Consider the following 26,905-nt stretch of genomic DNA (forward strand, 5'->3'; position numbering starts at 1 on the left):
AAAAAAAATATAAAAAATACATATAATATTGGTGACTTGGTACATTATTGATGTTGATAAGACAATTCAGAGAAAACAGTTCTTGTATCACTAAGAAGATTGAATACATGTGGAAAATCATCTGATGGCAGTATGGACACTGATGAAGATTAAAATTACCTTCATCATTATTTGTGACAGGTACTACAGTGACACCACCAATTTAATGTTTCACAAGTCACTTGGTAGGGAAAACATAAGTTACCTTAATTATTTATAGAATCCCAATACAAGCAGCTGACAGAATACAGTTAAAACTCTACACAATTCACATTAGAACCTTTGCTGATACTGCCAAATCAGAAAATCTTAAGATGACTACTAGCAAGAAATTTCTTCCCAAAGCTTTGAACTACCAGTGCTATAAATAAAGAACTTGTTAACTAAATTTCACAAAAATTCCAGATGACAGCTTTTACAACACCTTTGAATATAGTCAGCAAGATGGAGAAGAGATCCACAACAAACTTTGCATTGAAGGGAACAAGCAACAGCATAAATGTATCCCTGAACCGGTATGGGAGAGGTAAGTGCCAGAATCATTTCATAGTTTCTCTATACCTTAGATAAGGGAACCTGAGCAAGACAGTTATGCGAGTCAGGCTTCAGGAACTCTCCTGCTCATAAGATCAATTATTCTTTTACAAACATAATTGTGCTTTTATTTTTATGATTTCACAACCCCCAAAGCATGAGTTATTTGAATTTGAACTTATATTGAACAACTAATTTGAGCCTGGAGAAATCAAGGCGAGTCCTTTAATGTTGTCTAAATATCATGACAACAACCTAGAATGTTACAAAACAAAGTAAGAACTTATCTCACTTTGTTTTGTAACATTCTAGGTTGTTATTGTAAATTGTGTGTACATTGGGTTCACACAACGCAATTTGATTTTCACAGGCATGTTTTGTTGGAAGCTTTCTGCCTACTCACATTTCATTCAGGCTTAAGTACCTTAAGGGAGGCAACTGTTTTTGGAACAGGCTAACATGCTCTCAGATACATGGAATAGAAGACAAGTCTTAAAGCAGAAAACATCTAGTGACCCAGACCTACCCTATTAACAGGTAGGAGACCACATTGCTATCAAACACCTGAATTACTTGACGCACTTGTTTGGAATATAAATGATACTATGCCCATTATGTACTCACCATTCCAGTATCTCATAATCTTGCTGTACTTACATGTAGTAAGTATCCATTACCACTTGGAACACTCATTTAGCCTGCTCAACTGACTGCTTAATGAGGTCTGGAAAGTAAAAGCTTTATCTGCAAAAGGCAATGTAGAAGGAAGCACCCATGCAATTTTTCCTCACCCCAAAGCAAAGTAGTAGTTCAGTCCTAACATGAAAATTAATTAAAAAAAGCATTCAGAAAAACAAAAACTATGCAGAATTTAATTGAAATTTGTACTATTGGAATTCTGGTTTGTTTTGATAAATACCATTAAGCTTTCAAAAGCTCTCCTAAAACCTATGCATTTGTGGAGACTCCTCTGGAGACTCTCAAAACCTACCTGGATGCATTCCTGTGCGGACTACCTTAAGTGATCCTGCTTTGGCAGAGGGGTTGGACCCGATGATCTCTTGAGGTCCCTTCCAACCTCTAATGTACTATGGTACTGTGATTCTCTTACCCTCAAGAAATAATGTCTTTAGGATTTCCACACAGCAACAGATCTAGTGCAGCTCCCTTTAACAGTTTTTTTGGAGAGTTTATAATGAGTTAGACCAGTCAGCTTGAGAGGTACAAAGTGGGACATCATTAGCTGCATTCACTCAGGTTTAATTAACATATGAGTCATCACTAAGTGTTTAAGGGATACAGTCAGTTTTCACTCCACTACTCATTTGTAGCTACAGGCAAGGCTCACAAAGCAAACTTGTTACTGTTAATCATAGCTATAGCACTGCTGCCAAAGCAAGTTAAAACAATACCCTTCACCTTACAGATGCACACATTGGATCAGACAAAAATCTACAAGTGCCATTGAGACTATAGAGACTACTTCTCACCATTTATCCACAGCAAATACGTATGTCTCTGCGAGTCTAAAACACTCATCTACAAGTATTTGCTATCTAAAACACTACAAGTGGAAGCAAAAAAAAAGGCCAACAAAAAAGGCGTTGTATGATTGCAGAAATCACTTTCTTTAAAGCTGCATTCCATGAACTTCTACTTGTCTGTCAATTGGAAAACACTGTTTCAAACAAAATACTTGACAAAAGTAATTCCATGCTTCAAACTAAGGTTTATGCTCATGATGTTTCTTCTTCTACTTAAAGCCCCACAATTCTATGAAACTTATGTTTAGATTAAAAAATAAAACAGATCTTCACTGATTCTGCAACAGAGCACCACCTTTTATCAGATGTCAGTACCCAAGGATCTGATATATAGCAATTCTTACATTTGTAGAGAGATCACTGACATGACTGAAAGCTTCCTTTTATTTCCTGTACACGCACAAGGACAAACTGAAAAAACAGTCAGTTACTCTGAAGGGAAAAAAAAATTAGTCATTCTAGCAAGCAAAAATGATCCACTTTCTTCAGTGTGCAACACTGGGCGTCTCCCAAAGCTGACAAATTACTGTCTCATTTTGCGTGGTGTCATGATGAAGCATTCCCCCAAAAAGGGAAGTATGACAAAAAGCTGCTTCCTGTTTTCTACAGACTGTGTGGTCATATTATTCACACTGTAACTAGCAACAGCTTAAGTTTGTCTACTGACAAAGCACTTGTTTTCACATACTGATATACTCAATCATAACTAAAAATACAAACAAACTCTACCAAATAAAAAAAGAAAACACAAAACAACTTTCATGCAAAACCCGTATGTTCTTTCCATAAATATTTGTTCTTTATTGTTCACATAGGTCTATCCTATGCTTATGACACTGTCATTCAGGGCTGGGGGTTTTTTTTCAACATACATCATTCATCGCTTACAATGATGTTCTTAGTGTGACAGTAGTTGAAAGCATTTGGTGAGCCAGTCGCAGGAAGTGTCCACATTGGTGTTGTCGTTTTAGGAGACAGCTGGCTTCAGTAAAGAGAGTACAGTGGATTTCTTGATTAGTTGCAAAGGAGGGATGCTAGAAGCAGCCAAAAACTAAAAGCGCTCTGAGCCAGTAGAACTGAACTGCAGCCAGAGTTGGCTATGCATATACCTTGTTGTAAAGCAAAGGTGTGGGTGGGAAGCCCACATTTTCCCTAATGCTTCAGAGATTACATTTTCCAGTTCTCCTGCTACTCCTCCTCTCATCTTTCATCAGTGTTCGGAAAGCTATGCAGCTGCTGTGAACCAGGCACATGGTAGAACAAACAGATCTGAAGGACAGAACAGTGCAGACCCATGAGTCAGCACACACCTATTGCTGAAGTGAAATAAGCTTTTACTTCACACTGGAGAAATTTAAATAGCCCTTGAAAAGAATCCAGTCAGTCTCAGACCAGTAGTAAACTGAGATAAACCCAGCTCTGAAACAAGACACCAACACAGTGGTAAAGTATTTCTTATTATCGCCTATGACTCAGGCTAAGCTAGCTTACTCATAGCTACTGGTCAGGTCTACAAAGCTAAAATAAGAACTAGAACATTCACTAGGACAGTCAACGCTGCAGTGCTATGTTAAAATCAAGATGCACAGTGTTTTTTTATAAGTGTCTGCCCTAGTAAACTGCTTGTAGTTCCAAGACGATCTGAGGCTATAGAAACAACACACCATTTACTAGTTAAGAGACTCCCAAATGAATTAGCCAGTTATCAGTATAATAATTCTAACCTCTTATTAGCATTTCAGGTTGCTGTGATTCATACAAAGCAACTATTTCAGTGCTATGAGCTGCTGAACAGCAAGTTTTAGATACAGACAAGCAGAAATAATACCCTATGCATCTGAACACCACCTGCAGTCAGCAATGAAAAAATGAAAGTAATGATTTTATTGCTCACAGTCAATTTAAAAAGTTACTAGTTAACAAATTTCTGCATAAAGGACAGCAATCACAGCAACATATTTTGACATATGTTAAATTAATTTAAAAAGCAGAAATACAAACACCAAGCTATAAATCCCTCCTCCAATCCACCAGCCCTCAGAATTTAGTCTGGGGAGGGAGACTGGGAGTCTCACCCAATGGTGTTTCAGTAAACCACATGACCCTTGAACTCCAAAAAAGTTTTTACCACTTCTCAGATTTCTTACACTAAAATATGAGGATTTTAAACCTGTGAGATTAAGAGATCCCAGATCAAGCCACTGTTTGGAATGGACTTTTCCCTTTCACATTCAAACACTATTCTTGTCTAAGGCTTTTTGTATGGATGCTATGTTGCCTTCAAAAAGCAGGTGAGAGGACTCCTCCATGACCTTAGATTTATGAAACTCCCTTCCTGCTCCAGAAACACAAGCATTTTCTCCTTTGAACTGCCTGTGCATTTAGAAAGTACATCTGTGTTGTGCAATTTGAATTTCTATGCCTTTGCGTCTAGTGGACAGCGCCATATTTGTCTAGGTATAAACCATTTCACTGACAGAAAAAGTGTCAAAAATAAAGCCAAGCTTGTAAAAGAATGGCGAGGTGCTAATGATTAAGTGCTGTACTGTATAGAACACCAAGTTCCTCCTATAAAGGATATTTTCTGGCAGCGAATCTTTAAGCCAAAAATGACTGCACACAAGTAGAAAGTACCAATGAGGCAGAACGTACATACTCAGGAGATCTTAAATTGCATTTTTAATCTATAAGCTGTCATTCTTTAGAAGGCCCAAATTCATGAACAAAATCTACAGAGCTACAAAAGTAAGCTGACACGTGGACAAATAGTATTGCAAAGTCAGTACATAAGTATTGACCCTTATATGTAAATAATTGCATCTTCAGTAAAATACAAATGGTAAATATCCTAATACATCTTGGGCACCTGATTGTGAGTTACCTTAGGCAAATCCAAATTGTGTACTGCAATATACCAAGGTAAAAGCACTACCCATGCTAACCACAAAGCATAATGAACTCACCACCACCACTAATTCTTTCTGCAACCTATGAACAGTTACTATCACACAAGTAAAACCCCTGAGGCTATGACTTACTTTGCCAAAAGGCATACAAAGAAGTGGATTCAAAAACACCACTAACTTCACAACATTTGCTGTTATATTGGAAACTTGAATGAACTCCAAAGAGGACAAAACACAAGCACAAGGCAGTTATTTATGCAGATGTTTCTACAGAAAAAAATTCCAAAGATGCTATGTATGCTTGCTGCCTGAAACATTTTTCTTCAAAACGACTATGCAAGGAAATAATTATTAAAAAAATGTGAAGCCTAATAATGTACATGTTTTAGAACCAGGCATTTAATTTCAAGATAGTTTTTGCATATCTCTTAAAACCATAATTTCATGAAAAAGGAAAAAAAAACTGCCAACACAGAAATGGGTTTTAGGGAACCATTAATGGTTTTAATATATTTCATTTTAGAGAAGCAAACTCCTCTTTTTCCTTTGTGCAGCTATCTGACCAGGAGATTTGATTTTAAAACACCACTCTGAAATTCTCCTGTTCATGTCACCAAAACCAGACTAGCATAATCTTGGTTGCTGTGCCTCACTTAAACATCTCATTAGCTTCAGTTCTAAACAAGATGTATAAGCCCAGGAACTGCTGTTAAGTTAGTGTATTCCACTGGTTTCGATAGTTATTTCATTATCTTTCCTATGCTTAGTTAGTGAATACAACATGCAGAAACTGACAGCAAGAGGTATTTAATTTTGTACTTGAACTACAGATGTGAGGCTAAGAGGAGAAAATCATGAATTATCACTGAACAAGATTACATACATTGTGCTTTACTGCTTTAGAGTGGAAACAAAAGCGTGGACATCAGAAACTGTTCCCAGTCTGCAAAAGGGCAAAGCACAGGGAGTGCTCTGCTAAGTACTAGCCCTCTTTGTGCCAGTGTTTAATCAGTGGTGCTGACAGATCGTCAACACAAGTCTGAACTGGGAAGAGCAGTAGGCAAAGCACAGCAATACAGATTGCATCTAGAACAGCAGGGGATATGTGAACTGGGAATGACATGCTTTGGAAAAGATGCATCAGTTTCAAGAAAACTTTCCCACCTTCAGAATGAAGCATCTGGTTCCTGCCATCCCTGCAATAAGAACATTCATCTTGGAAGGCCAGTTCTGGCATTCTGCTCAACTGAAGTGAACTTAGTATTTTAATCTCTCAGATATTGCTCTGGACTAGAATTTTATTAGTAGTTATTTTTGCTTTAAACATGCCAATCACATCTGATTTCATTCTTGTTTCCATTAAAAGGTTCTTAGCTTAATATAACCCATCTGCCAGGGCAGCCACATTGTAAAAATCTGAGTTTCAAGTAGTTGGTCAGGAACAAGCAAAGACCGTTTCTATCTCAGTCATGTGTACAGCTGCTTAGTCACCAAGAACTCTTGATCTGCTAATCTGAGATAACAAGCTTCTTATTATGCTAGCTTGTTTTAAATATAAAAATATTTATACAGAAATAAGCATAAACATTTGACATACTTCAGTGATAACTTGCATTTCAAAGCTGGTATTAAACTTAAGGAATTCTAATAGGCTGCTGACAAGCAGTTTCTTTCTTATTTTATGCCTTCATCTTTCAGCATAAAAGACCAGGCAGGAGAATTAAGAGTAACTAACAGAAAAGTTTTTCCCAAAATACTGTTTTAGAGGGAAATGAATGGCAGGGTCTCTATAAAGGAGCTAATTAATATTCATACTATACACCTCTATTTACAGAAATAAGTTTAAAGTGCATTTTCCCCACCTATAAAACTGCAACAGCATCCACAGGCTTTCAAAACTCCTGTAAACATGATAGAGTTCTAATTTTGGCTATCACTGTGTTTATCCAGTAACTTGCTTTAACTGCTGCTCTCTATGGAAATTAGATTCAGGAATATTTGAAAGCTTAGTTACTCATCAACCATGGATATAAATTGTGACTTGCTGAGCCTACCATGTATTGCATTCCAAAATGATTGCATGATAGTTTTGTGTGCTTAGTTTGGTCTTTTTTTCCCCCCCTAGTCCTTTGTTAGTATAATCTTACTACAGTGAACACTGAAAACATGGCATATTGGAATATGAAAATAAGATCCTGGAAGTTGGTATTTGTTCACATGAGGAACATGACAGCTCACCAGTGAAGATTTCAGTGATATGCAGCAGAATCATCTGCCAGAGTCCTGACTCATAAGCAGCTTGCTGGCTGTATTTAGCAACAGAGGAATGTGTAGTTGATTAACCCTCCTATAACAATAAATAAGATACTATTGAAGTCTGTGGAAAGCACCATTGAGAATTGCAGGGAGTGTGACATAATTGACGCAACACCTGAGTCCCAATTAACCAAAGGACCCACTACAAAACTTAAAATAATGTTTCAGTTAAAAGTCTCAGCTCACAATTATGTCATCTCCCTTATCTAAACATCCATGGAGTTGAACTATTTTTAACTTTAGTCTATACAATCATAAACAAGTGACTATGTAATTACATTGTGATTCAGTGACTCATCTCACTTAAATGACTGATCTCACAAAAACTACACAGAAGAACAAGGGTACATGCTCTGAAGCCTTGATTTACTGAATTGTTTTTCCATCACAAATGAAACCTATGTAACAAGACTTTAAAAAATGCACTAGAAGAGGTGCTCTAATGGAAGCATTATAAAAGTTCTTGCAGCACACTCCACTACCATGTCATTTTGGTGTGCCTCAATACTAAGGAGAGCCACAAAAACCCAGACTAATCAGTTCAGAGTCTAAGCAACATGAAGTCATTGCTACTGGTAAGGTGCTGACTAATCTTGTTGGGGTTTCTTCAGTAAGACAGAAGTAACAGAGGATATTGCTCTGCATCAGGATACTCATTCTGCCTTAGCCCTTTCAAACATGCTTACAGCCAGAGTGTGTGTAAACATCTTCCAGACAGACATTAGTTTTGTATTGTTAGAAAAAACCCATCTAAAGAACATTTTGCTTTATACAATCCAGATGAGCCATGATAATATCAAACTGTGTAGACTATCCAGAAAATTATTCCTAATGAATAAACAAATTGAATACACTTTCAATATACCCAGTCAAGCTTACTATTGCCTGCCTAGACCATCATTCAATACCTAACAAGCAAGCATCAACATTAAATTGCATTCTTAAGGAAGGCTGGAAAACTATAAATATTGTTGTCTTTCCACTGAAAGGACAGCTGTTTGATAGTGCTTTCAGACAATTTCATCTGCCTTTGATTGCAGTGAAGTTGCAGTCAATGTTTCAGGAGAGATTTTGAACTTAAGTTAACTTATATTTCCTATCCTTATAAACTAACTTATAAGCTAACTTAGTTTTAGCTTTTCAGGGTACTTTCAGTCTCTCAACAAGCCTTAAGTAGATTCTTTACCTTGGAGAAGTAATTTCAAGAGTAAATGTAATTTGCTAACCATGACTAGTAAATATACTAAGATCAAATTAGAGAATAAAGGGAAACTGAAAAGGTGAAAATTGAAATCTGAGTTATACCAAGACCCTAGTGTCTTATGAATTATTTAAAAGTGCTCCAGAAGATAAAGCATTTTGCAGCTATATTCAGTTCATTAAAGAGGGGCAAAGACAATAACTAACAAGACCACAAATGCCTTTTAGAACTCACAGGGCAATCTGAAAACACCTGCTTCTTTACAATATTGCATTAGATGCAAGAAGGACCAGGAAAACAAAACCATTTACCACTAAATAAACTGATATGTTTAAGAGGGAACCTTCCAGAGAAACTCTTCTGTTGTCATGGAACTACAAGTACTGTGTTTTGATACTTCCTGTAAACGTAAGGCAAAACACATCCCTTTCTGTAATTACACAGTACAAGCCAATAGTGCTACTAACATACAGCCCCACCTCTGCTTGGGTCATCTCTTCAGGCACCTTTAGACACAAACAGAGACTGCACAAATGAGACACCTATGCAGCTTAAAAATATTAAACTACAATATAATTTAGAAGTTTGCACACAAGAGATAGCTTGGATTTAACAAGTTACTTCATTAATAGTACACTCACTAGACTAATTAAACATCCAAATAATCCTTGCTGGCCAAACAAGCAAAAGCCTGGGAGATAAAAATTTTCTTTCACCAGCTGGAGCAATAAAGCTCTGCTATGTGGCAATCTGTCATTAAGTCCTGAGCCTTTTCACCTTGGTTTTAATGTTTCCACATGAGTATTGTAACTTTTTGGTGGTTTAAGGATTAAAAAGTCTACCTCAGCCTGTAGTTTTGCTTCTTCACCTCACATGGCTGTCTTACAGGCCTTCTCACAGCTGTTCCTCAAAATTTAGCAATTTCCTCAGCAGCCTGAGCCAAAAATGAGGCAGCTGGGCCAGATCAGAGCAGGGAGTGCAACTCCCCAAAGGGACAGCTGACTGGTGATAGGGTTTTACACTGCCCTCTTGCCGATCTCCCCTCTTACACCAGTGCAGGCATTTCTGAAAACAAATCATAGGCAAGATCAAGGAACTGAGCTAAGGTAAACCTTGCCAATATTAAATAAGCTGTATTTTATACCAGATTACTTTTGCAATCCACTTAACAGTCACATGAATGTTTGCTGTGCTGAAAAGTGAGCTCCAGGAGACAGGTAATAGGAAAACCCCAAAAATTTATTTTAAGAGTATTGCTAACATCTTTAAGTGAAACTACAGTGCAAATAAAATTTGAAGCAGCTTCAATTAATAACTATTGGTAGAACTATAAAAGCTACATAGAAAAGGCTAAGTTAAACAAGAATTTCACAGCAAAGACTTCAAAACTAACTGAAACAGTACCTGCATGTATTAAGTTCCCTACCTATGTATACTTCCAATTCTCTCAAGTCACTAAAATTGTTCCCTTATTGAAGGGACAGGGGCTCAAAAGGCCTTGGAAAATTTAATGAGACAACCCACATACAAAGAGTAAGCATTATTTAGACCATAGAACCCCAAATTCTGGCAGAGACAGTGAACATGGAGCTCCATGCCAGTGCCACTCCTTCCTGAGGCTGCAATGAAACCACTGTCAGTGAAATCTAGAATGACCTTCTAGCCACACTGGGAAAGCCTGACCTTTCTTGTGCCATTAGATGCCTTTAGTAGCTGACTACCTACTACCTCACTGCCCTTTCAATTTCATATTGCTCCTGATTCTCTTTCAGACACACTTTTAAATAGCCTCATTGCTCTCCAGCTGTCTACACAGATTACAGACCCCCTTCCTCAGCACTTCAACTCTTTCCTCCTGCTGTCTTCTCCTTGGACAACTTAATCCACAGATTTGGCTATAACTTCTATTTGAAAAGTGTAAGATAGTCAGAAAAAAAATAAGTAGAAACTGGATAGCAATCATTCCTGTAAGTTGAACCTCTATTTTACACAAAAAATCTGCAGTTCTTGTACCATCCATATCTCTATATCATTGGGGCACCTTCCTATAATGCATTATGCAACAGAGCAAGTCCCTGTCACATGCTTGTGGTCATGCTTCCCCACCACTGAAGATTCACTAGAGAACACAATGCCAAAGGATCCTGACCCAGACACAGGCAATAATACACACTGATCTGGCTGGCAGGCTTAACTAGCCCCCAGCCCATAGACCTTGCTCTTTCAGCACAATTTCCGCTCATCTTAAAACACGTGGCTGCAAACTGGCAGCCTGAGCACAGTGGTCTTCTTTAAGTCAAATGTGATAGAGACAGAAGGGTAAAAATCTTGCCAACTGTTGCACGCGTCATGAATCAGAGCACCTTTAGAGGAGAATTTAAGGCGAGAGTAACAAGGATTTGGTATTATATTACTGTCAGTCTGGTAATCTCCCACTGCTGTATTTGTCCCCTATTCTTTTTGTCACTGCAGAAAAGTTAAATAGCTCAGCAGACTAATTTTGCAGAATACTACTCTATTTCTTAATCTGTTATCAGATGAGGTTGCTAAACAAAGACAAGTAATACCATTTGTGACCCTAAGTTCATTTACACTCAATTTTCTCATGTGAAAAAACACATTCTCGAGGAAAGCCTCAAACTCATCTTCAGATACGCATCTAACTAAAGATATACAATTGCACATATGAGTAGTGAGATTGGAGAGAAGCTTGCTTCTCGTTGGTGTTATTATTTCACCACACTATCTTCATTCATAGAGGGCCAAGTCAGCAAGCAAATATTTTAGGTTACATATTCCAAAACTCTGCCTTTGATAAGCAAGTTCCTTGTAAGCAATACTTCAGGAATTAACAAGCACAAAAGGAAGAATAATTCAGAGCAAACCAGAACTGTAGAGCGAGAGAACATAATTTGTTTTTTGTAAACTTCATAGAAGATCACCTTGATAGAACTGTGCTAGATGATAAAGAAGCATATTAAACTTCAGAGTTAGGTATTTTCCACCAGAAAAGCTAAGCACACAGTTTATTTCAGTGGCAGCTATTGATGTTTCTTATAAATTAAACACAAAGATTAAGTGAACCAAAACCAATATAGGGAATACACCAAGTGCATTCCTGATCAGGGTAATTTTTCTTACTCCTCAAAGCTGCAATACCTGCTTTTCAAGATATTTAACTAAGTAAACACTTCAAATGTATTAAAGAAATTATATAATTAAATAGTATTGATTTACCTACTAAAGTGCATCATAGAAATAGCTGACCTCCCTTGAAAGAAGCTGTAAGGTCATGTAAAAGGACACATTTAAAATGTGTCCCACTATTCTCCCCCAAAAGGATCTTTAGTGGGATTACAATAGCTATGAAAAAAACCTTGATGCAGACCTAGTGATAGTAATCTCTCCATACAGTGTAGTTACCACCAATAAACAACATGTGCTTCTCCCAAGAACAGTTAAAAGACCAAAAAACAAACCTAAAATCAAGTTTTTTCCCTAGCAAGAGAAAATATTACTCATGTCTTTCACAGGCAGCTACCATGGATGAAGGTTTTCCTAGTTTTCACATAACTCTTCCAACTGAACAACCTGAATAAAAATGTCTTGACATCATCTTCAGCTGTAATCTGGCCTGCTTTTGTTCATCTGCCTGGGAGCTCTTCATTAGCATCTATCCATTAATGCCTTAAACACATGTTTACTTCAATCAATAGAACCTTCTTTAATTACCCTCAGAAACTTACTTGGAGTATAGGCTATGGTGAGATATACTGAAAACCATTCCACTGAGATTGAACAATTCTTTTTTACCAAGGTTTCATATTACTTTGAGAAGCTACAACCACAATTTGCATATGATACAGCTTCCTTTGTAAGCAAAATAAACAAATTAAGGAAATTAACAAGTAGCACAGCCTGACCTTAAATAAGCTGTTCTGACCAGCCCTGGGCAATTAGGAGGCACTAGGCAGGAACAAGGTTTGCTAAAGAATGGCTGCAGTAGGGTGTTTAATTTCTGTGAAATACTGTGAAAATGTAGAAAACCAAGACAAATAGAAAGGTCTCTGCTGCTAAAAATGGTTGAGGGAAGTTGCATAGTAAATAAAAAGAATAGTAAACACATGGAGTTCATATTGAACTGTTCAGCTTTGTTTGAGAAGTAAATTGTGCTGCGAGATATGAACATCAAAAGACATTTTCTAAACAATTTGGGAAACATACCACAGCATGATAAGCTGTGCAACTCAGCTATCAGTCTTTAGGGAAACACACAACAACAAGCAACACAATCCTCCAGCAGCCTTAAGAGGGGAAAAAATTGCTATGTATCGAAGAAACATTTTTTGTTGCCTTCCACAAAACCACAGGAAGTGATCGAATATGTTCTCTGGATTACAGTGTCAGAGAGTAGGTACGTACGCTGTATACAAAATGCTAGAGATGACAGGAAAAGGGTAAAAATTTAGTAGCTTTTACTAAGACTTAAAGACTCTATTCAAATCCACAATAACTGTTGGGATGGGATTGTAAATCAAAAAGACACACTGTATTGTTAAAAGAGGCGAGGTAGCACAGATCAGTAATATTACAGCATACACTTGAAAGGAGACATAGTGCTACATTTCCCCCCCTTCTCTCTGTATAGATCATTGCTAGTTGTTTCATCCTGGGAGGAACACAGTATTATAACAAAGACACCACTGCTTTCTATTCACACGGTGTAACTGTATCTTAACATATAAAATATGAAAAAATGGAACTACTAACTCAGGAAGTTCTGTGTGATACCCTCTGAACAGCTACAGTTGTTTTACCAATCAATGTCAGCTCCCTCCAACCAGGAAAAAGAATGGAGACCCAGAGGTTGGACTAAAACCAGGATTGAATGAAACAGCAATACTAACATAAGCACTACTACAAATAAAAAGTTATACTCAGCCTAAACAAGCAGGAAAGCAGTCCCAGAAACAGAAGCCTGCAAGAGTAGAAAGAAGCAGAAGAAACCTTTGCTGTGAGCAACCTTCAACCTTTATACTGAGCATGGTATGGGTTACACCTGTGGCCAATTCAGGGCATGTGCCCTGGGTTTTGCCCCTCCCAGATTAGGCTCCTGGCTAGCCCCAAACTGCTGATGGCCTGCAGAATATGGCTGATGTAGGAGTGTGTTCTAGTAAAATGAAGGCAGACACTACTAAGGTAGTGCAGTAGTCTATGGAAAAGGTAAAGTGGTAGAAGGTGGATTGCTTGCTAACAATACCAATAAATTACCACCAGTTGCAAAGGTGAGATAACAGTTGCACTCATAGACATGTTTTGTACCAGGTAAAACTACAGATTGGTATTAAAAAAGGAAGTGGGAGAAAAGAGTCTAACTTACTAAGTAATTACTGTGTATACCAGCTACTTCATAAGTCAGCTATTTCTTTTTCTTCTGGGTTTTTGTTGTTTGGGTTTTGGTTTTTTTTAACTCCTGTGGGAAAAGCCCCAAGTCAAGAGATTTCTTCTTAGTTTGTTTTATTTACGTCATCCCCTGAAGTAATTCTGTGCAATTTGCTCATACATCTGTTGTTGCCAGAAAACATGGATGGGACATGAATGCTGTTTTACTGTTTTGTTAAAACCTGAATGCAGAAAACAATTTGGAGAAGAAAAACGTAGTTGTCATCTAAAATGATAGACTAAGGGATAAAGTAAAGTAAATCCTGAAACCAGAATTCAACTAAATTAATTATATGCTTTAAAGAAGGGAGATACTTGCAACAAAAAGTAACACATTGGAAAACATGAATGTTAAAAAGCAGATTGATGTTTTGATGCATAAGTATTAGGGGAGGCTGACCAGGAACAAATTAAAATCACTAGAGTTGTTCAGATTAAAACCATTATTCAGTTTATTTCTGGATTTATACAAGTGACTTCAATGAAGAAAGTGCCTGACACAAGTACCCGCTCTAGTTTTAATGTACAATTTAATAATGATATATTTATTTCTCAGTTGCATCCTGTGATAGGACAAGGGGCAATGGATATAAACTACAGCACAGGAGATTCCACCTCAACACGAGGAGGAACTTCTTCACTGTAAGGGTCGCAGAGCACTGGAACAGGCTCCCTAGAGAGGTTGTGGAGTCTCCCTCTCTGGAGATTTTCAAGACTCATCTGGATGCGTTCCTATGCAAGCCGCACTAAAGTCTGTGGCCCTGTTCTGGCAGGGGGATTGGAGTTGATCTCCAGAGGTCCCTTCCAACCCCTATCATCTAGCTTCAATGCTTTAGGATTTAAATTAGAACTGGACTTGGTAAGTAAAATTAAACTACAGATCCTTGCGAACATATGCAAAATGAGAACTTAAACAATAGCTGGGAAGCTATCTGCTTCCTCTTCCTGTAAATACATACAGGCAAAATCTGTAAGCTGACTTAAAATTGAAATGTTCATAGGCTAATAAGTGAACCATTTTCAGCCATCTCCCAGCTGGTTAAAAAGAAAATGTAGCTGCACCCACAGCAAACAACTTTACTGAAGCTGTAATTCTGACCTACTTATAGAAATGCTGTGATTTTAATTACCATTTATGATACTGTTCATGATTGTAACATGAAATGTCACTTCAATGGTTAGTATATTTTAATGTACTTTCAAATCATTAACTAATTTTCTATGATTGTAACTTCTTGTGACAACTTATAGGAACACTATATAATGTACAATTATTGCCTTTATCAGGCCCAGAAATTAGTGCTTTAGATAAAATAAAGCTTTAGAAAAACAAGTAGTTCTTAGAATTATCTTATCAGTGAGTGGATTTTCTCTGGGTTTGGGTTTGTAAATAAATCATATTTATTAAACAGTCAAAGAGGGAATGTTCTAAAAAGTGAGGTTATTTTGTCAATAGCGAGTATCTATGAGTATGCAAATAATGCTCTTAATTGCTTAGTAGCAAATACTTCTAATCCCATTTTCCCACCTGTTAAGAAAAACTATATACTCTGTGATTTTCTTTTTATTATTTACCACATTTTCATGCACTGCAAACAATCTTAGACTGACTTATTCTGAAGAAATATTGGGGATATAGAAAGTTCCTAAATGCAAATAGATTCCAGCTAAGCTGCAAAAATGAGATAAGGGCCGAAGCGTAAAAATGGACTCTAATGATGACACTGATAGAAGAGACAAAGCAATTTGAAGAAAGTTTGCAGCTCAGCAGTAGTGAAAGGATTGTGGTATGTTTTCTGTGGCAGAGTGGTTGTGTTAATGATATAGTATTTCTGGATGAAAAGCTGGGAAATGTACTACAGGGTGACTGAGCAGTGTGCTTCCTGACTGTGGTTAAGTTAAATACTGTCTGTTTCTCTTGTGGTAGTACACAGAGGGATTCTTTCTTTTTTTTTCCCCCCAGTGTGCTTAGGACAAAGACTTCAGTGTTGTTAAATTTCTTCTTCAATACTAAAAATGAGAAGAATACAACATTTCTCAAGGACTAAAATCTGAATAACTGGTTTGGGGACCACTTGACTACAGTTGATTTGTAACTGCTGTTGTTAAGAAGCAGCCTGTGCCTTCTCCTGCAAATGGAAATTCTATCACTGAATTTATAAAATCTCATAAACCCAGAACACTTTTCTTTTTCAGACAGCCTTGGACTCTGTGTCTTCTGAAACCTTGTGTGATTGTATTTTATCTCTGTTTGGAGGGAGGATGCTAGAGCAGTAAGTTCTAATACTGCTGGCTCAGCCAGTGATCTTCAAAGGCCTATTTTGTTCAAACTGAGATATAAACCAGCACATATTTAGGGGAGGCTCAAAATATCTCATGCCTATCAGTCTACGATCAATTTGTTTTAAGATGTAACTTTTTTCTTTACAGGTACATTTGCAGTTTTCTGTCACTGTTAGCTGCTGTGGTTATACGACCGAGTGCATGATTGTGTGCAAAACCTGCACTGCATTATGCATAGCAGTGGTCCTTCCCAGTTGCACATTTTTAATGTTGTAAAATGATTTTTGTAAAATGCATAGTTTTAAAATACATTTTCTCCACTGATTAAGCCAAGTTAAGAGCAGTTTGTACAACTACTAGTTTCCATCCTTGGGCCATATTATGCTGCTTTTGAAGACAGGCCAAAATTCTGCTGTGTAAACCGACTGCCAAAATGATCTGAGGTTTGTGTGGTTGCCTTAAGCAGAGTTGTGGCTTTCTGGTTTGTTTGTTTGTTTTGGAGTAGAGATGCTTTTCCCTCAAAATTTTCCTAATTGAGATAGTAGCATTATTTCCCCTCACTCCTTTTCCTTAGAGTTGCCTGCAGTTTACATGCTCATAGATCCACAGTACCTATATGGAATATTTATTTCTTGGTCCTGGAAACTGTCACCCCCCCACCCCGTGCACAACTACTATTAAGATGCTGTAGTATGACAAAAAAGGATTTGAAAGAAAAGAACACAGTGGGGTTTAACTTCTGCTGAGGAGGCTGTGAAGTCAATTTAATGATGCTTGATTTATCAGCTATTCAAAAAACAAGTCTCCAGAAAATCCTGTAGCAATGTTTCCTACAACTCAAACAACAATTTTAAGTCACAGCTAAGCACTCCATGTGGAGGCTTGCAGAATATTTTTAATTTGGAGTTAAAAAGAAGTGACAATAATCGTGCTAACCATTTGTCCCAGAAGCTCAGGCAAATGGTAGGAGGAAGAGAGGAACTAAGAATATTTCTGGGGTAGCTCTTTCATCACATCATGTAGTTATAGCCTGATGGTTGCAAATATTTTTCTCCATCACTTAGACAAGGGTACAGTTATTATTGTATACAGGCACTAAATGATTTGTGTTCCCCTTTCAATGTAATGTCCCTGAACCCGACTTCAGTGCTTTTTTTCCCCACTCTGTTCTGCTAAAGATCATGAACATATTCTGGGTTTCACTCCATCAGTAATGTGTGGTTGTTTTGGTTTTTTTTTCCTTCCTGTTCTGCCATGTGCATTTATTTCAATCTTGCCATACAGAAATTTCTTTTAACGGTCTCTTTTGAATTTCAAAGGTCAGTCCAATGTAAAAGTTTTGCTGAATGCTTAGCTAAAGCAGTACGAGTATTATTATGACAAAGTTGGAAATCTGTGTATAAAAAGCCCTTGAGCACTTAATAGCTGTACTGAACTAATAGTGCTACAGAGTTGGGATTAAAATCTCTTACATTTGCTTACAGATACATCAGGCAGTTGGAAATTATTCTGTTTTCTCCAACTCTGGAATAACTGACCCATCTTTTCCAGTTATGGAACATTTAGAACAGAGGAGCTTGACAGAGCTGGCCTATTTTATCATCTACTAACTTCTGCTGCACAGATTCTCCTCAGATTTTAACTACAAGGTAGTTTTTAGAGCTGTCATTTTATTTGAAAGCTGTTGTTGTCAGATTTTACTGCTATGTTTTTACTGCTGGACTATTTAAAAAAAATATTTCATCCAGTACTCAGGTAAGCCTCAGAAATTCATTAGAAATGCAGACAGCTACATGAAATGCTTCAATTGTGTATAGTAGACAGATGGGAGAGAATTTACTGTACAGATCTCACTTTCTTTTTTAAAGGAACAAGTCCACCAAGGAAGCAGTGCTGCCTTGGGTCTCCTTTCACAGGGCAATCTCCTATGTTTATATCCAAATTTGAACTCCTAGCCCCTGTCTTACCAAACAACAGGTTCATGATTATTTGCATGGTTTTTCTCAATGTAACAACATGCATAGACTCAGCTATACCAACAGAAAATCTGTAATTTTATAAAAAATAAACATCTTAAGACATCTGTCCACGAGCTGCCCAATAATCAGACATGTGATCCTTGTTTCCACTCCACACTGATGCACCCACACTGTGAGCTTGTTTGTATACAGAGAGGCTCAGCCAAAGGGACTCCCCAGTCCACAGAAATGCTTTAAGCCATTTTACATTGTTGTGAACCATGCTCACATGTAGATGACTCAGACACAGGGGACTGATAGCCATAGTTCAGTTTTAAAGAAAGTTATCCTTTGTGTCTCTTCAGGTATGACAGATGGAAAGACACTCGGCCAGTACCACCTCAATCATAAACGCTCCGTATGTGGTGTCTGTGCACTCAGAACAGAGGGCCCTGCTTCCTGGAGAGGATCAGATGAAGGCAAAGCTTTTCTCTCAAACACATACTGCCACGGACATCGGCGCTGTCTCGCCTTACTCTAAAGCTCGTATTATCAGTCCCGCCGGCTCAGGCCGCCTCAGCTCTTAGCAGCCAACTTTGAAAGAAGTCGACCACGCATCGGCCTCGGCTTTTCTTTCTCCTGAAGAACGACTCAGCTGGAAGCCATCGAGATAAATCCGCCCATACATCGACTCCGTATTATCAAAGCCAGGGCCGGTCAGTTCTGTTCCACACTTCACCTTTCTAGCGGGCGTTTCTGCTCGAAACAACCGAGCGCGGACACGTCCCAGCCGGGGGCGGCCATCGCTTCCTCCAGCGAACAGAAGACCCCGCGGCCCCGAACCACGCCTGCGCGCCGCGCCCGCACACGCGTCACTACGGCGTCGGGAGAGGCGCATGCGTGGAGGTGTTCGGCGTCTCTAAGGCGCTGGATTGGGAGGAGGCGGCGGGGTAGTACGACCAGGAACTGCTCCAGCTGCGGCTGGGAGGGGACCGGGAGACGCCCGCGGTTGCGTGTCGGTCCTATGGGGCCTTGAGGATACAGCCCCGGCTAGAGAGGGCTTTTCGGTTGGAGTCGGTGGGAGGATGGAGGGTCAGGGACCTCCGGGAGCTGGTGGCGGCGAGGAGCCGCTGAGCTCTGGCAGGATGAACTCGAAGCGGAGAGGGCGCGCCGCGGAAGAGGAGAGCCGGAACAAACCCAAGCTGGTGAGCGTGCTATGGGGCTGGCAGGGGGGCAGGAGACGGGATGGGGGCGAGCAGGAAGGCGGCGGGGGGAGGAGGCTGAGATGCCGGCTTATTGCTGTCTAAGTGGAGAATCTGGGGCGGAGGGGCGTGCGGCTGGGCCTGGGGGCGCCGTGCTTTTGGGAATTAAAGGCTCTTTTTGTAAAATGCTGTGATGGGGGTTTTGGGTGCTCTTTTAAGAGGGAGGTGACAGCTGGAGGGGGGCGTGCTGCGGTAACGCTCCGGGGGTGGTCGCTGGCAGGAGCCGGGAATTCCCATGTTTTCCATGAGGGGTGTGATACGGGAGGCTTCCCGGCGGGATACTGTTCGGGCCGTTCCTTTGGGGAGGGGTGCGGTAACAGCATTGTTCTGTGAGCAGGACCTGATGGTGTAACCTCTTTTCTGCTCCCCTTGTGAGTGAAAGGTCACAGGTCGTGAGTGTTTTTTCTGCCTGTGTTGAAGCATGCAGAATGTCGGTGGCTGTGATGCAAACGATTTGCTTTTCGAATGAACTTTGGAATGAGTGTGAAAATAACTTAAAAATCTAGGTATTGTCTGGTCTTTCTGGAAAGATCTGACAGGTGTTTCAGCACACATGTCCTCTTCAGAACTGAAAAGTTTGTTTGTTATGCCTGTGCCTTTTCCCAAGGAAGAAGATGTTTCTACTTACTGACCTGATAACTTGTAACATGGGTGCACTGCAAAGCCAGCGGCTCTGGATTGTATCTCCCTTCATAAATGGAGTGCACCAACCTAGTTACTACATCAGCGTTTACTTTGTATTGTGTACTTCTGTTACATTGATCTGTTTTAACTTGAATCAAGTCATGTTAGTTCAGTTCTCTGGAGGATTTTCAAGAGCAGCAATGTCGTGGACGCCTAAAACTTACCTAATATTAGTTATTGAGGAGAGTACTACTTAGAAACTTTTTGTGCAATCTGTGCAAAGATTTTCACAGGTGGTGATAAAACTAAGTCAGCATGTGCTCCCACCTTGTGCTCTTTTCATCGAGTATAGTCCAGGCTGATTAGCCTAAGAATGGTGGAGTTTTTGTATGACTTAAAACTTAGGTTAGGGTGCATGTGGGAAGATGTTATATGCATAATTTAGGAGGCATTGAAAAATTACTGAAATTCTTTAAAAGGATGTCAGAAAGCCAGATTATTAAATGACTTGAAGTGTGCTTATATTAGAATGACCATGTATGTGTTGGGGAAAAGGTAACCAAATACAATGTCTTATTTTGGTTTATGGTGTTATTGGAAACAAACTCAAACTTCCTTGCATAGGGTAAATACAAATAAACTCCTTAGCAGAAACAAGATGTTTGTTTATATTGTTTCCTAGGTAAAGTAGTAAGGAAGGCTGCTTGAAGGTGACTGCAGGGAAGTGGTTTAAAAATCGTGTGGGAAAATGCTTCTGTTGGACGCTGTGGATACAAATTTGAAGTATGCTCTAGCAGAGGAGACCACTTTGTTGTGGAAGAAATAGATAATTGAAATTATGCAGTGAGTTAAAATTGTATTAAATGAGACAACAGCTTCTGTTGTGTGTTTGTTTCAGTTGTTCTAGGATCACTGGAGTAGACTTCTATTGCTATATTTAGTGGAAAAAGTACATTATAATAATATTTGATTTTGCATGTAGTCACATGCCTTTGTTTTTTGATGGGCAGATTATAGTGCAGCAGCAGAGTGGATCAGAGTAGTGGTTGAGTTGCTTGAGTAGGGTAACTTCCAAAAGATAGGTTTGCCCTGAGAGAAACTGACTAGCCTTGGAAACTGACTAGCCTTGGAAACTGACTAGCCTTGGAAACTGACTAGCCTTGGAAACTGACTAGCCTTGGAAACTGACTAGCCTCTGATGCTCTAATGGAGTGAATGGCTTGAAAGGGAAATTAGATTTGTTTTTCTTCTAGACACATGTACACATGGTGTGTGAAACTGACATGAAGAGGGATTTAACTCTGAGGAAGAAAAGGGATAGCATTCAGGTGTGTTTGAAGTTGAGACTAAATGGATAGCTACATTTATCAATTACTAAGAACAGGACTGTAATTGGGGAAAGGCTTCTTCCACTGTATGGGACAATAAGCTTTCTGAATCTTGCTGGGCTGTATTTGGAATGAGGAATTGGTTCTGTGGGGGTTAGCAATATCATAGGTATTCTGAGAACAATCTTCCTTGTGACACATTCCTGTTCTCTTCATTGTGCAAGTAAGATGAAGGTATATTTGGGACTTCTGTAAGAGAAGCCATACTGTCTGTGCAAGTATTGTCACTAAGTTTGTATACAAGTCTTCTAAGAGTTTGGTGTACAGATTTTCCTGGTTTGGTTTCAGAACTTACAACTCATCAAGTTTCAGCAGAGTTGCAGAGATGAATCGACCTGCAGTTGTCAGTGTCCCATTGTTGTGCATGATACAAGGAACTCTACAGTGTGCTGAGAGGAGCCTGTCTATTTTTCAGAACTTATTTCACACATCAAGTGGAGTGCTGAGCAAGGGCTTGGTGGGAGAGGCTGTGTAACTACATGTAACAGAGGATTTATTTTTAGTTCTTGGCATAGCAGCTGAAATTAGGCAAAACATTGGGAAGAAATCTAGGGGAATGATTTTTGTATGATAGACTAAAAATGGCTCTAGATGACAGGGAGCTGAGAGAGCTTAATTTGTTATTCTGGGGAAGGGAGATTCTAGAAGGAGGTTGAAGTTTTTTTGTTTCCCCATGCTTTCTCCCATCTGAAAGTAAAGGGTGACCTGCAGAAGCATAGTGGTTTGGTGGGTCTTTTGTTTGTGTGTGTGTTGTGTTTTGGTTTTTCTGAGGACTGAAGCCTCATCAAAGGTGATTATTCCTGATTGACAGGAAACAAAACTAGGCTGTCAAGAGAAGATCTGCAATAGAAAAGAAAATGATGATTGAAAGTATTTTTCTGTAAGATACTTGATGTGTACATATGCACGCAAATTAACTGAAGATGGGCTATATTAGGACTACTAATTTAGGTTACTTTTTCTGCTTTAGGTAATCTTGAGTGTCATTCAAGTTCTATACATTTGTTGAATGTGACAAATGTGTGCAATGAGAACTTAATTCCAGGTTTTATACTAGCAGTGTGGGAACTGGAGTTTTTTCCTGTTCCTTGATGTCTGTCTTACGAGTAGCTTTGACACATCACAGCTGCTGAAAAAGCTCTGATTTAATACTTTTCCTTCATCTTTTGCTGGCACAAGGACTGGAGGTGGGAATATGCGCTTGGTGCTTTTGCCATTATTTTTGTTTACAATGAAATGGGCAGGAAAAATGAAATTGTTTTGGCAAACAATTATCTGATCTCATGCCAGCCCTGAGAATAGGCTGGCATGAGACGGCAGTGAGCGCTTACGTTCTTAACTGGATTTGGCAATGTGCTTGTTTTGCTTATTTAAAAGTATGCTTGTTAAACTGGAGGAAACAGACTAAATTAAGGTTGTCAGGGAGATTGCTGGGATTCCTATGTTCGTTAATCCTTAACTTAGATGTTTGCTCTCCTTAACACTTCAGTATCACATGGGAGGTACATAATTCTGTTGGGTACCTAGAAAATCAGTAAGTGCTTGAAATTGTCAGGTCTAATTTGATATAGTTATTGTAGCTTAGCTGAACCCAAAGTCTTACCAGAGTTTTCATCTTTTAGCTGACAGGTTAAACACAGACATTTTATAGAACTTCATGGTAGACAGAGGTTACAAAAAGGAGCAGGAGGGTTTGCTGGAGAGGAGACTTAATATGGAGGTGAATCATTTGAAGGATACTTAAGCATTGGTTCACCAGACACACTGGAATCCGTGTCCTTGGAGATTTTCAGGACCTCAAGACCTGGTCAAAGCCTTCATCAGGCTGATTTGAATTCAGCGTTGGCCCTGCTTTTTGGGCAGGATTTTAGTCCAAGCTGAGAAAGGAATGAGATCCTTTCAAACATTTGTGATTCTATCAATCAGCTCTTGAAAAGAGGTGTTGTAATCAGATTTGTGGTGCTTCATTACTGTTAGAACTTTGGCTAACTGGAAGTTAATATAGCCAATGGTCTCAGAGTTGTGTTTTCTGTTAATTCAGGTTTCATTAATGTGTGTTATTTTAGTATTAGTATAAGTAGAAGTATTTGTGTGTGTGTGTAGTGGCTAGTGCCGTGCTAAAAGTATACTCCATTGCCTCCAAGTTTGCTTCAGGTTTGTGGGGCAGTTGTTCAGTGATAGATACTCAAGAATGACAAACTGAATCTCTGAAAGGAGCTGGCGTCTGAGAGTGATGCTGTCTTCAAAAGTGAATTAGGAGAAAGATCTTGTGAACATGAGCTTATTCAATTGGAGAGAGAGTGCATTTGGTGATTCACACAAGGGGCAACCAATACCTGGTTTTAAAAGCAGAACTTGTTTATGCTTAAAATACTGAAGTATTTTAAACCCCATGAGCATTGAGATGAATCAAAAGCTCCAAGTGCAACATTCTGAGTAATGTGCCATAAACTATCATCAAACAGTGAAATAAAAGCTTGTATCAGTTAGCTTGAAAACAGAAATAAACCTAATGTGCTTCAGTGGATACGTTTCCCAGCTCCACTCATATCAGTGCAGGAGCTGATGAGTGCTTTACATTATATGTCCGTAGGATCAGTTACTGTCAGGCCGTGTGCTGCAGGATCTACACTGCACCATCACCTTTGACTCCTAAGGTGGTTTGATGTCATTCTTCTGTGGAGAGAGAATGTGCTCTTCACACATGACCCATTTAGATGTTTATATACTGCATGTGTGAAGTATGAGTCAGGCTGAGCAGAGATTTTTGGCAAATGAGTAAAGATCATGTTGTCTCTGAGTAAAGTCAGTGCATGCCTGCAGAGGATTCTTAATTCAAGTCAATGTCTGAAGAAGTAGTGAACTGAAATGCTTGTGTCTTGGAAGAGACTTGGTCTTACTAGAGAGAACCTGAGATACTCCAGCAAGTGAAGTTAGTTAGGGTGCACCTGCTACTGAGAAGTAAAATAATTGCTTTGGGCAAACTTTGTTCTATGACTGAAAAGTATACTGAGGCATGACTAACGTGGTAGAGGAGAGCGTGCCTGGTGCTGATGTCTAGCTTTTAGTGTAAATTGACATTAGCACTGTTTAAATGAGGTGATGGATACAGTGATAAGCCTATCTGCTTGTGGTAATTAAACTTCCTGAACTACTACTTGTAAGACAAAACCTTAGAGCCTTGCTCTACAGTACAGGAAACTTTGCAAAAAATGCAGATTCTACCTAGGCAATGTGAATGACAATTCAAATACAAGTGATGTTTTCTGTGTTTTTTATGCACCGTGGTGTTGAATATCCAAGTTATTTGCGCTGAACTTTTGTTTTTGTATCACAAATAGCCTGTAAAGCATGATAGTGATGCTGTAATTCCTGATGCCCTGGTAGAAGGAAAAGATAGGCTTAAAACCTTAGAGTGGTTTACAAGATAACTTAATCTTTTCTGCATTAGTTGTGTTTCTTTAGAGGTAAGAAGTAATGGCTGATAACTTTCCTGTAATTCTTTTCATGACCAAAGAGAGAGTGCTTGCTGCTGAGAATTTCAGTTAGTTATTCATCACTTGTTCAACCTTAAAACCACAAGAAGTTGGATAATTACTGAAATTAATGTTTTTATGCAGTTCCTTGTAACTTGTATATCACGGCTGTTCTTTACGTTGCATATTTTATTTTGACAGTTAAGTAACTTTATTTTGGAGGAAATCAGTTATAAAGGGCTATGGTGGTAATACAGATAATTTGGAGAAAAGATTGACTCTTGAAAGGCTTCCTTTAGTATTTGTGTGGCAGTTTAGAAAGTTTCAGGGAGACGAAGTTAATTTGTTTTAAACTTGCATGTTATTTCTTTTTTAAACCAAACTAATCTGTTGCTTTGGATCTTGTGATTCAATTAGCTTTTTCCTACTGTATTGTTGGAGTGAGCGTCTCCGTTTCCCACGTTCGAATGTAACTTCCTATCAGGCAGATAAGTGGAATCTTGCTTGACAAAAGTAGCATTAACACAGTCTACAAAGCAAATATATTCTACTCGTTAACTACTAATGAATTCTTTGGGTGAAAGGGTGAAATAATGAGTGTTTTTTGAGGCAACAGTGTGGACTGAAGTGGTTTCCATACCCACCTTGGTACTCTGCTGACAAGCTTTTGTGTGGCAGTCGATCATGAATCCAACCCAGCTGAAAAGTCTCCTTTATTATTTGCTCTTTGGCTGTTTTCTAGAACGAATGAGGCTAGTGTTACAGCACACCAGAATTATTCTTTTTCTATAGATTTGTGGTTTGTCTGCTAGCACTATTCAGTTAGGATCGTGTCTGCTTTTCAGCCATCTTCTCATGACAGCTTTTAGGTTGGACATGGTGTGAAGCAGCATATTTTGTGAACATGGGCATATCTGAAAAGGATCTGCTATGGCAATTAAATGATATTGTAATCTGCATCATGATATAAACTGTAAACTCATTTGATTTATCAAAATTGAGAAATACCTTGGAGAATCAATTCTGGAACAAGCCTGCACATGGGGAATGTATGGTGTGGTACAGCTGCTGAAGGTCCTTGGTCTACCTGGGTGTGGTAATATTTGGTCTTAAGGTGTACTGCATACTGTAATATCACCACACCTTCACTGTTATATAAACCAAAAATGTTTCTAATAGATGTGGGCTCTTCCTGTATAAACATGAAACTGATTTATTGTATTTATTTCAGAATGTTTTGATGGAGAGTGGGGAAAGACAAAACAAAGTGATGCATGTGCTGAGTAGCTTGCTTGTAAGGTTGCTTTCTTGGTCTTTCTAGTGATTATCAGAGTAAATCATCAGTGACAAGGTGGCACTGGAGAAAGTATTAGGTATACTGAATGTGCTGCATGTTTGCTGCTTGTGTTGTCAGACATGAAGGACATCAGAAATGGAAAAAGTGTTTCTATTATTAAAAATAGTTTTAAACTTGTACTTCATAACCATTAACTGTGTTTTGAAAGCAGAGGACATAAGTGTAAAAACTCACCAGCTGATCAAAATAGAACTGGAAAGAATCCTACCTTCTATTCCTCAGTGTCTGTGTATATAAATATTTTTTTATTAACCTGGATAATCTAAATGCTGTCCCTAATTTTAGTGGAAATAATGGTTTCATTGCTCTATAATGAAACCCAAGTATTAAGTTTGTCCTTTTATATGAGAATAAATGCAGGAGAACTTGCTTGAAGAATGTGAACTATTCAGAATGGTGCTACCTCAAAGTTTAGAACACATTTCAAAAAGAAGCTCCAAGAGTTCAGTTTGAGATGACTGTGGAATAATGCTGTAGAATCCCAACACGTTGAGCTGTGGGACTGTAGCCATACAGCCAGTAAAGCAGCAACTGTAATTTTTGGTTGTGTAGGCTGAGGGAATTTCAATAAAGGC

General features: G+C 38.8%; 1 protein-coding gene across 1 annotated transcript in view; it reads left to right on the forward strand.

Moving 5' to 3' along the window:
* The first annotated feature begins 19,137 nt into the window (after window positions 1-19,137).
* Window positions 19,138-26,905, forward strand: part of DIAPH2 (diaphanous related formin 2) — a 229,682-nt gene continuing 221,914 nt past the window's right edge. The window contains exon 1 of the mRNA XM_054169316.1: window positions 19,138-19,428. Within this exon, the coding sequence (XP_054025291.1) occupies window positions 19,309-19,428 (120 nt within the window). The 5' untranslated portion in view covers window positions 19,138-19,308. The remainder of the gene's footprint in view (window positions 19,429-26,905) is intronic.

This window comes from Dryobates pubescens, chromosome 18 (genome assembly GCF_014839835.1).
Source record: "Dryobates pubescens isolate bDryPub1 chromosome 18, bDryPub1.pri, whole genome shotgun sequence".
NCBI lineage: Eukaryota > Metazoa > Chordata > Aves > Piciformes > Picidae > Dryobates > Dryobates pubescens.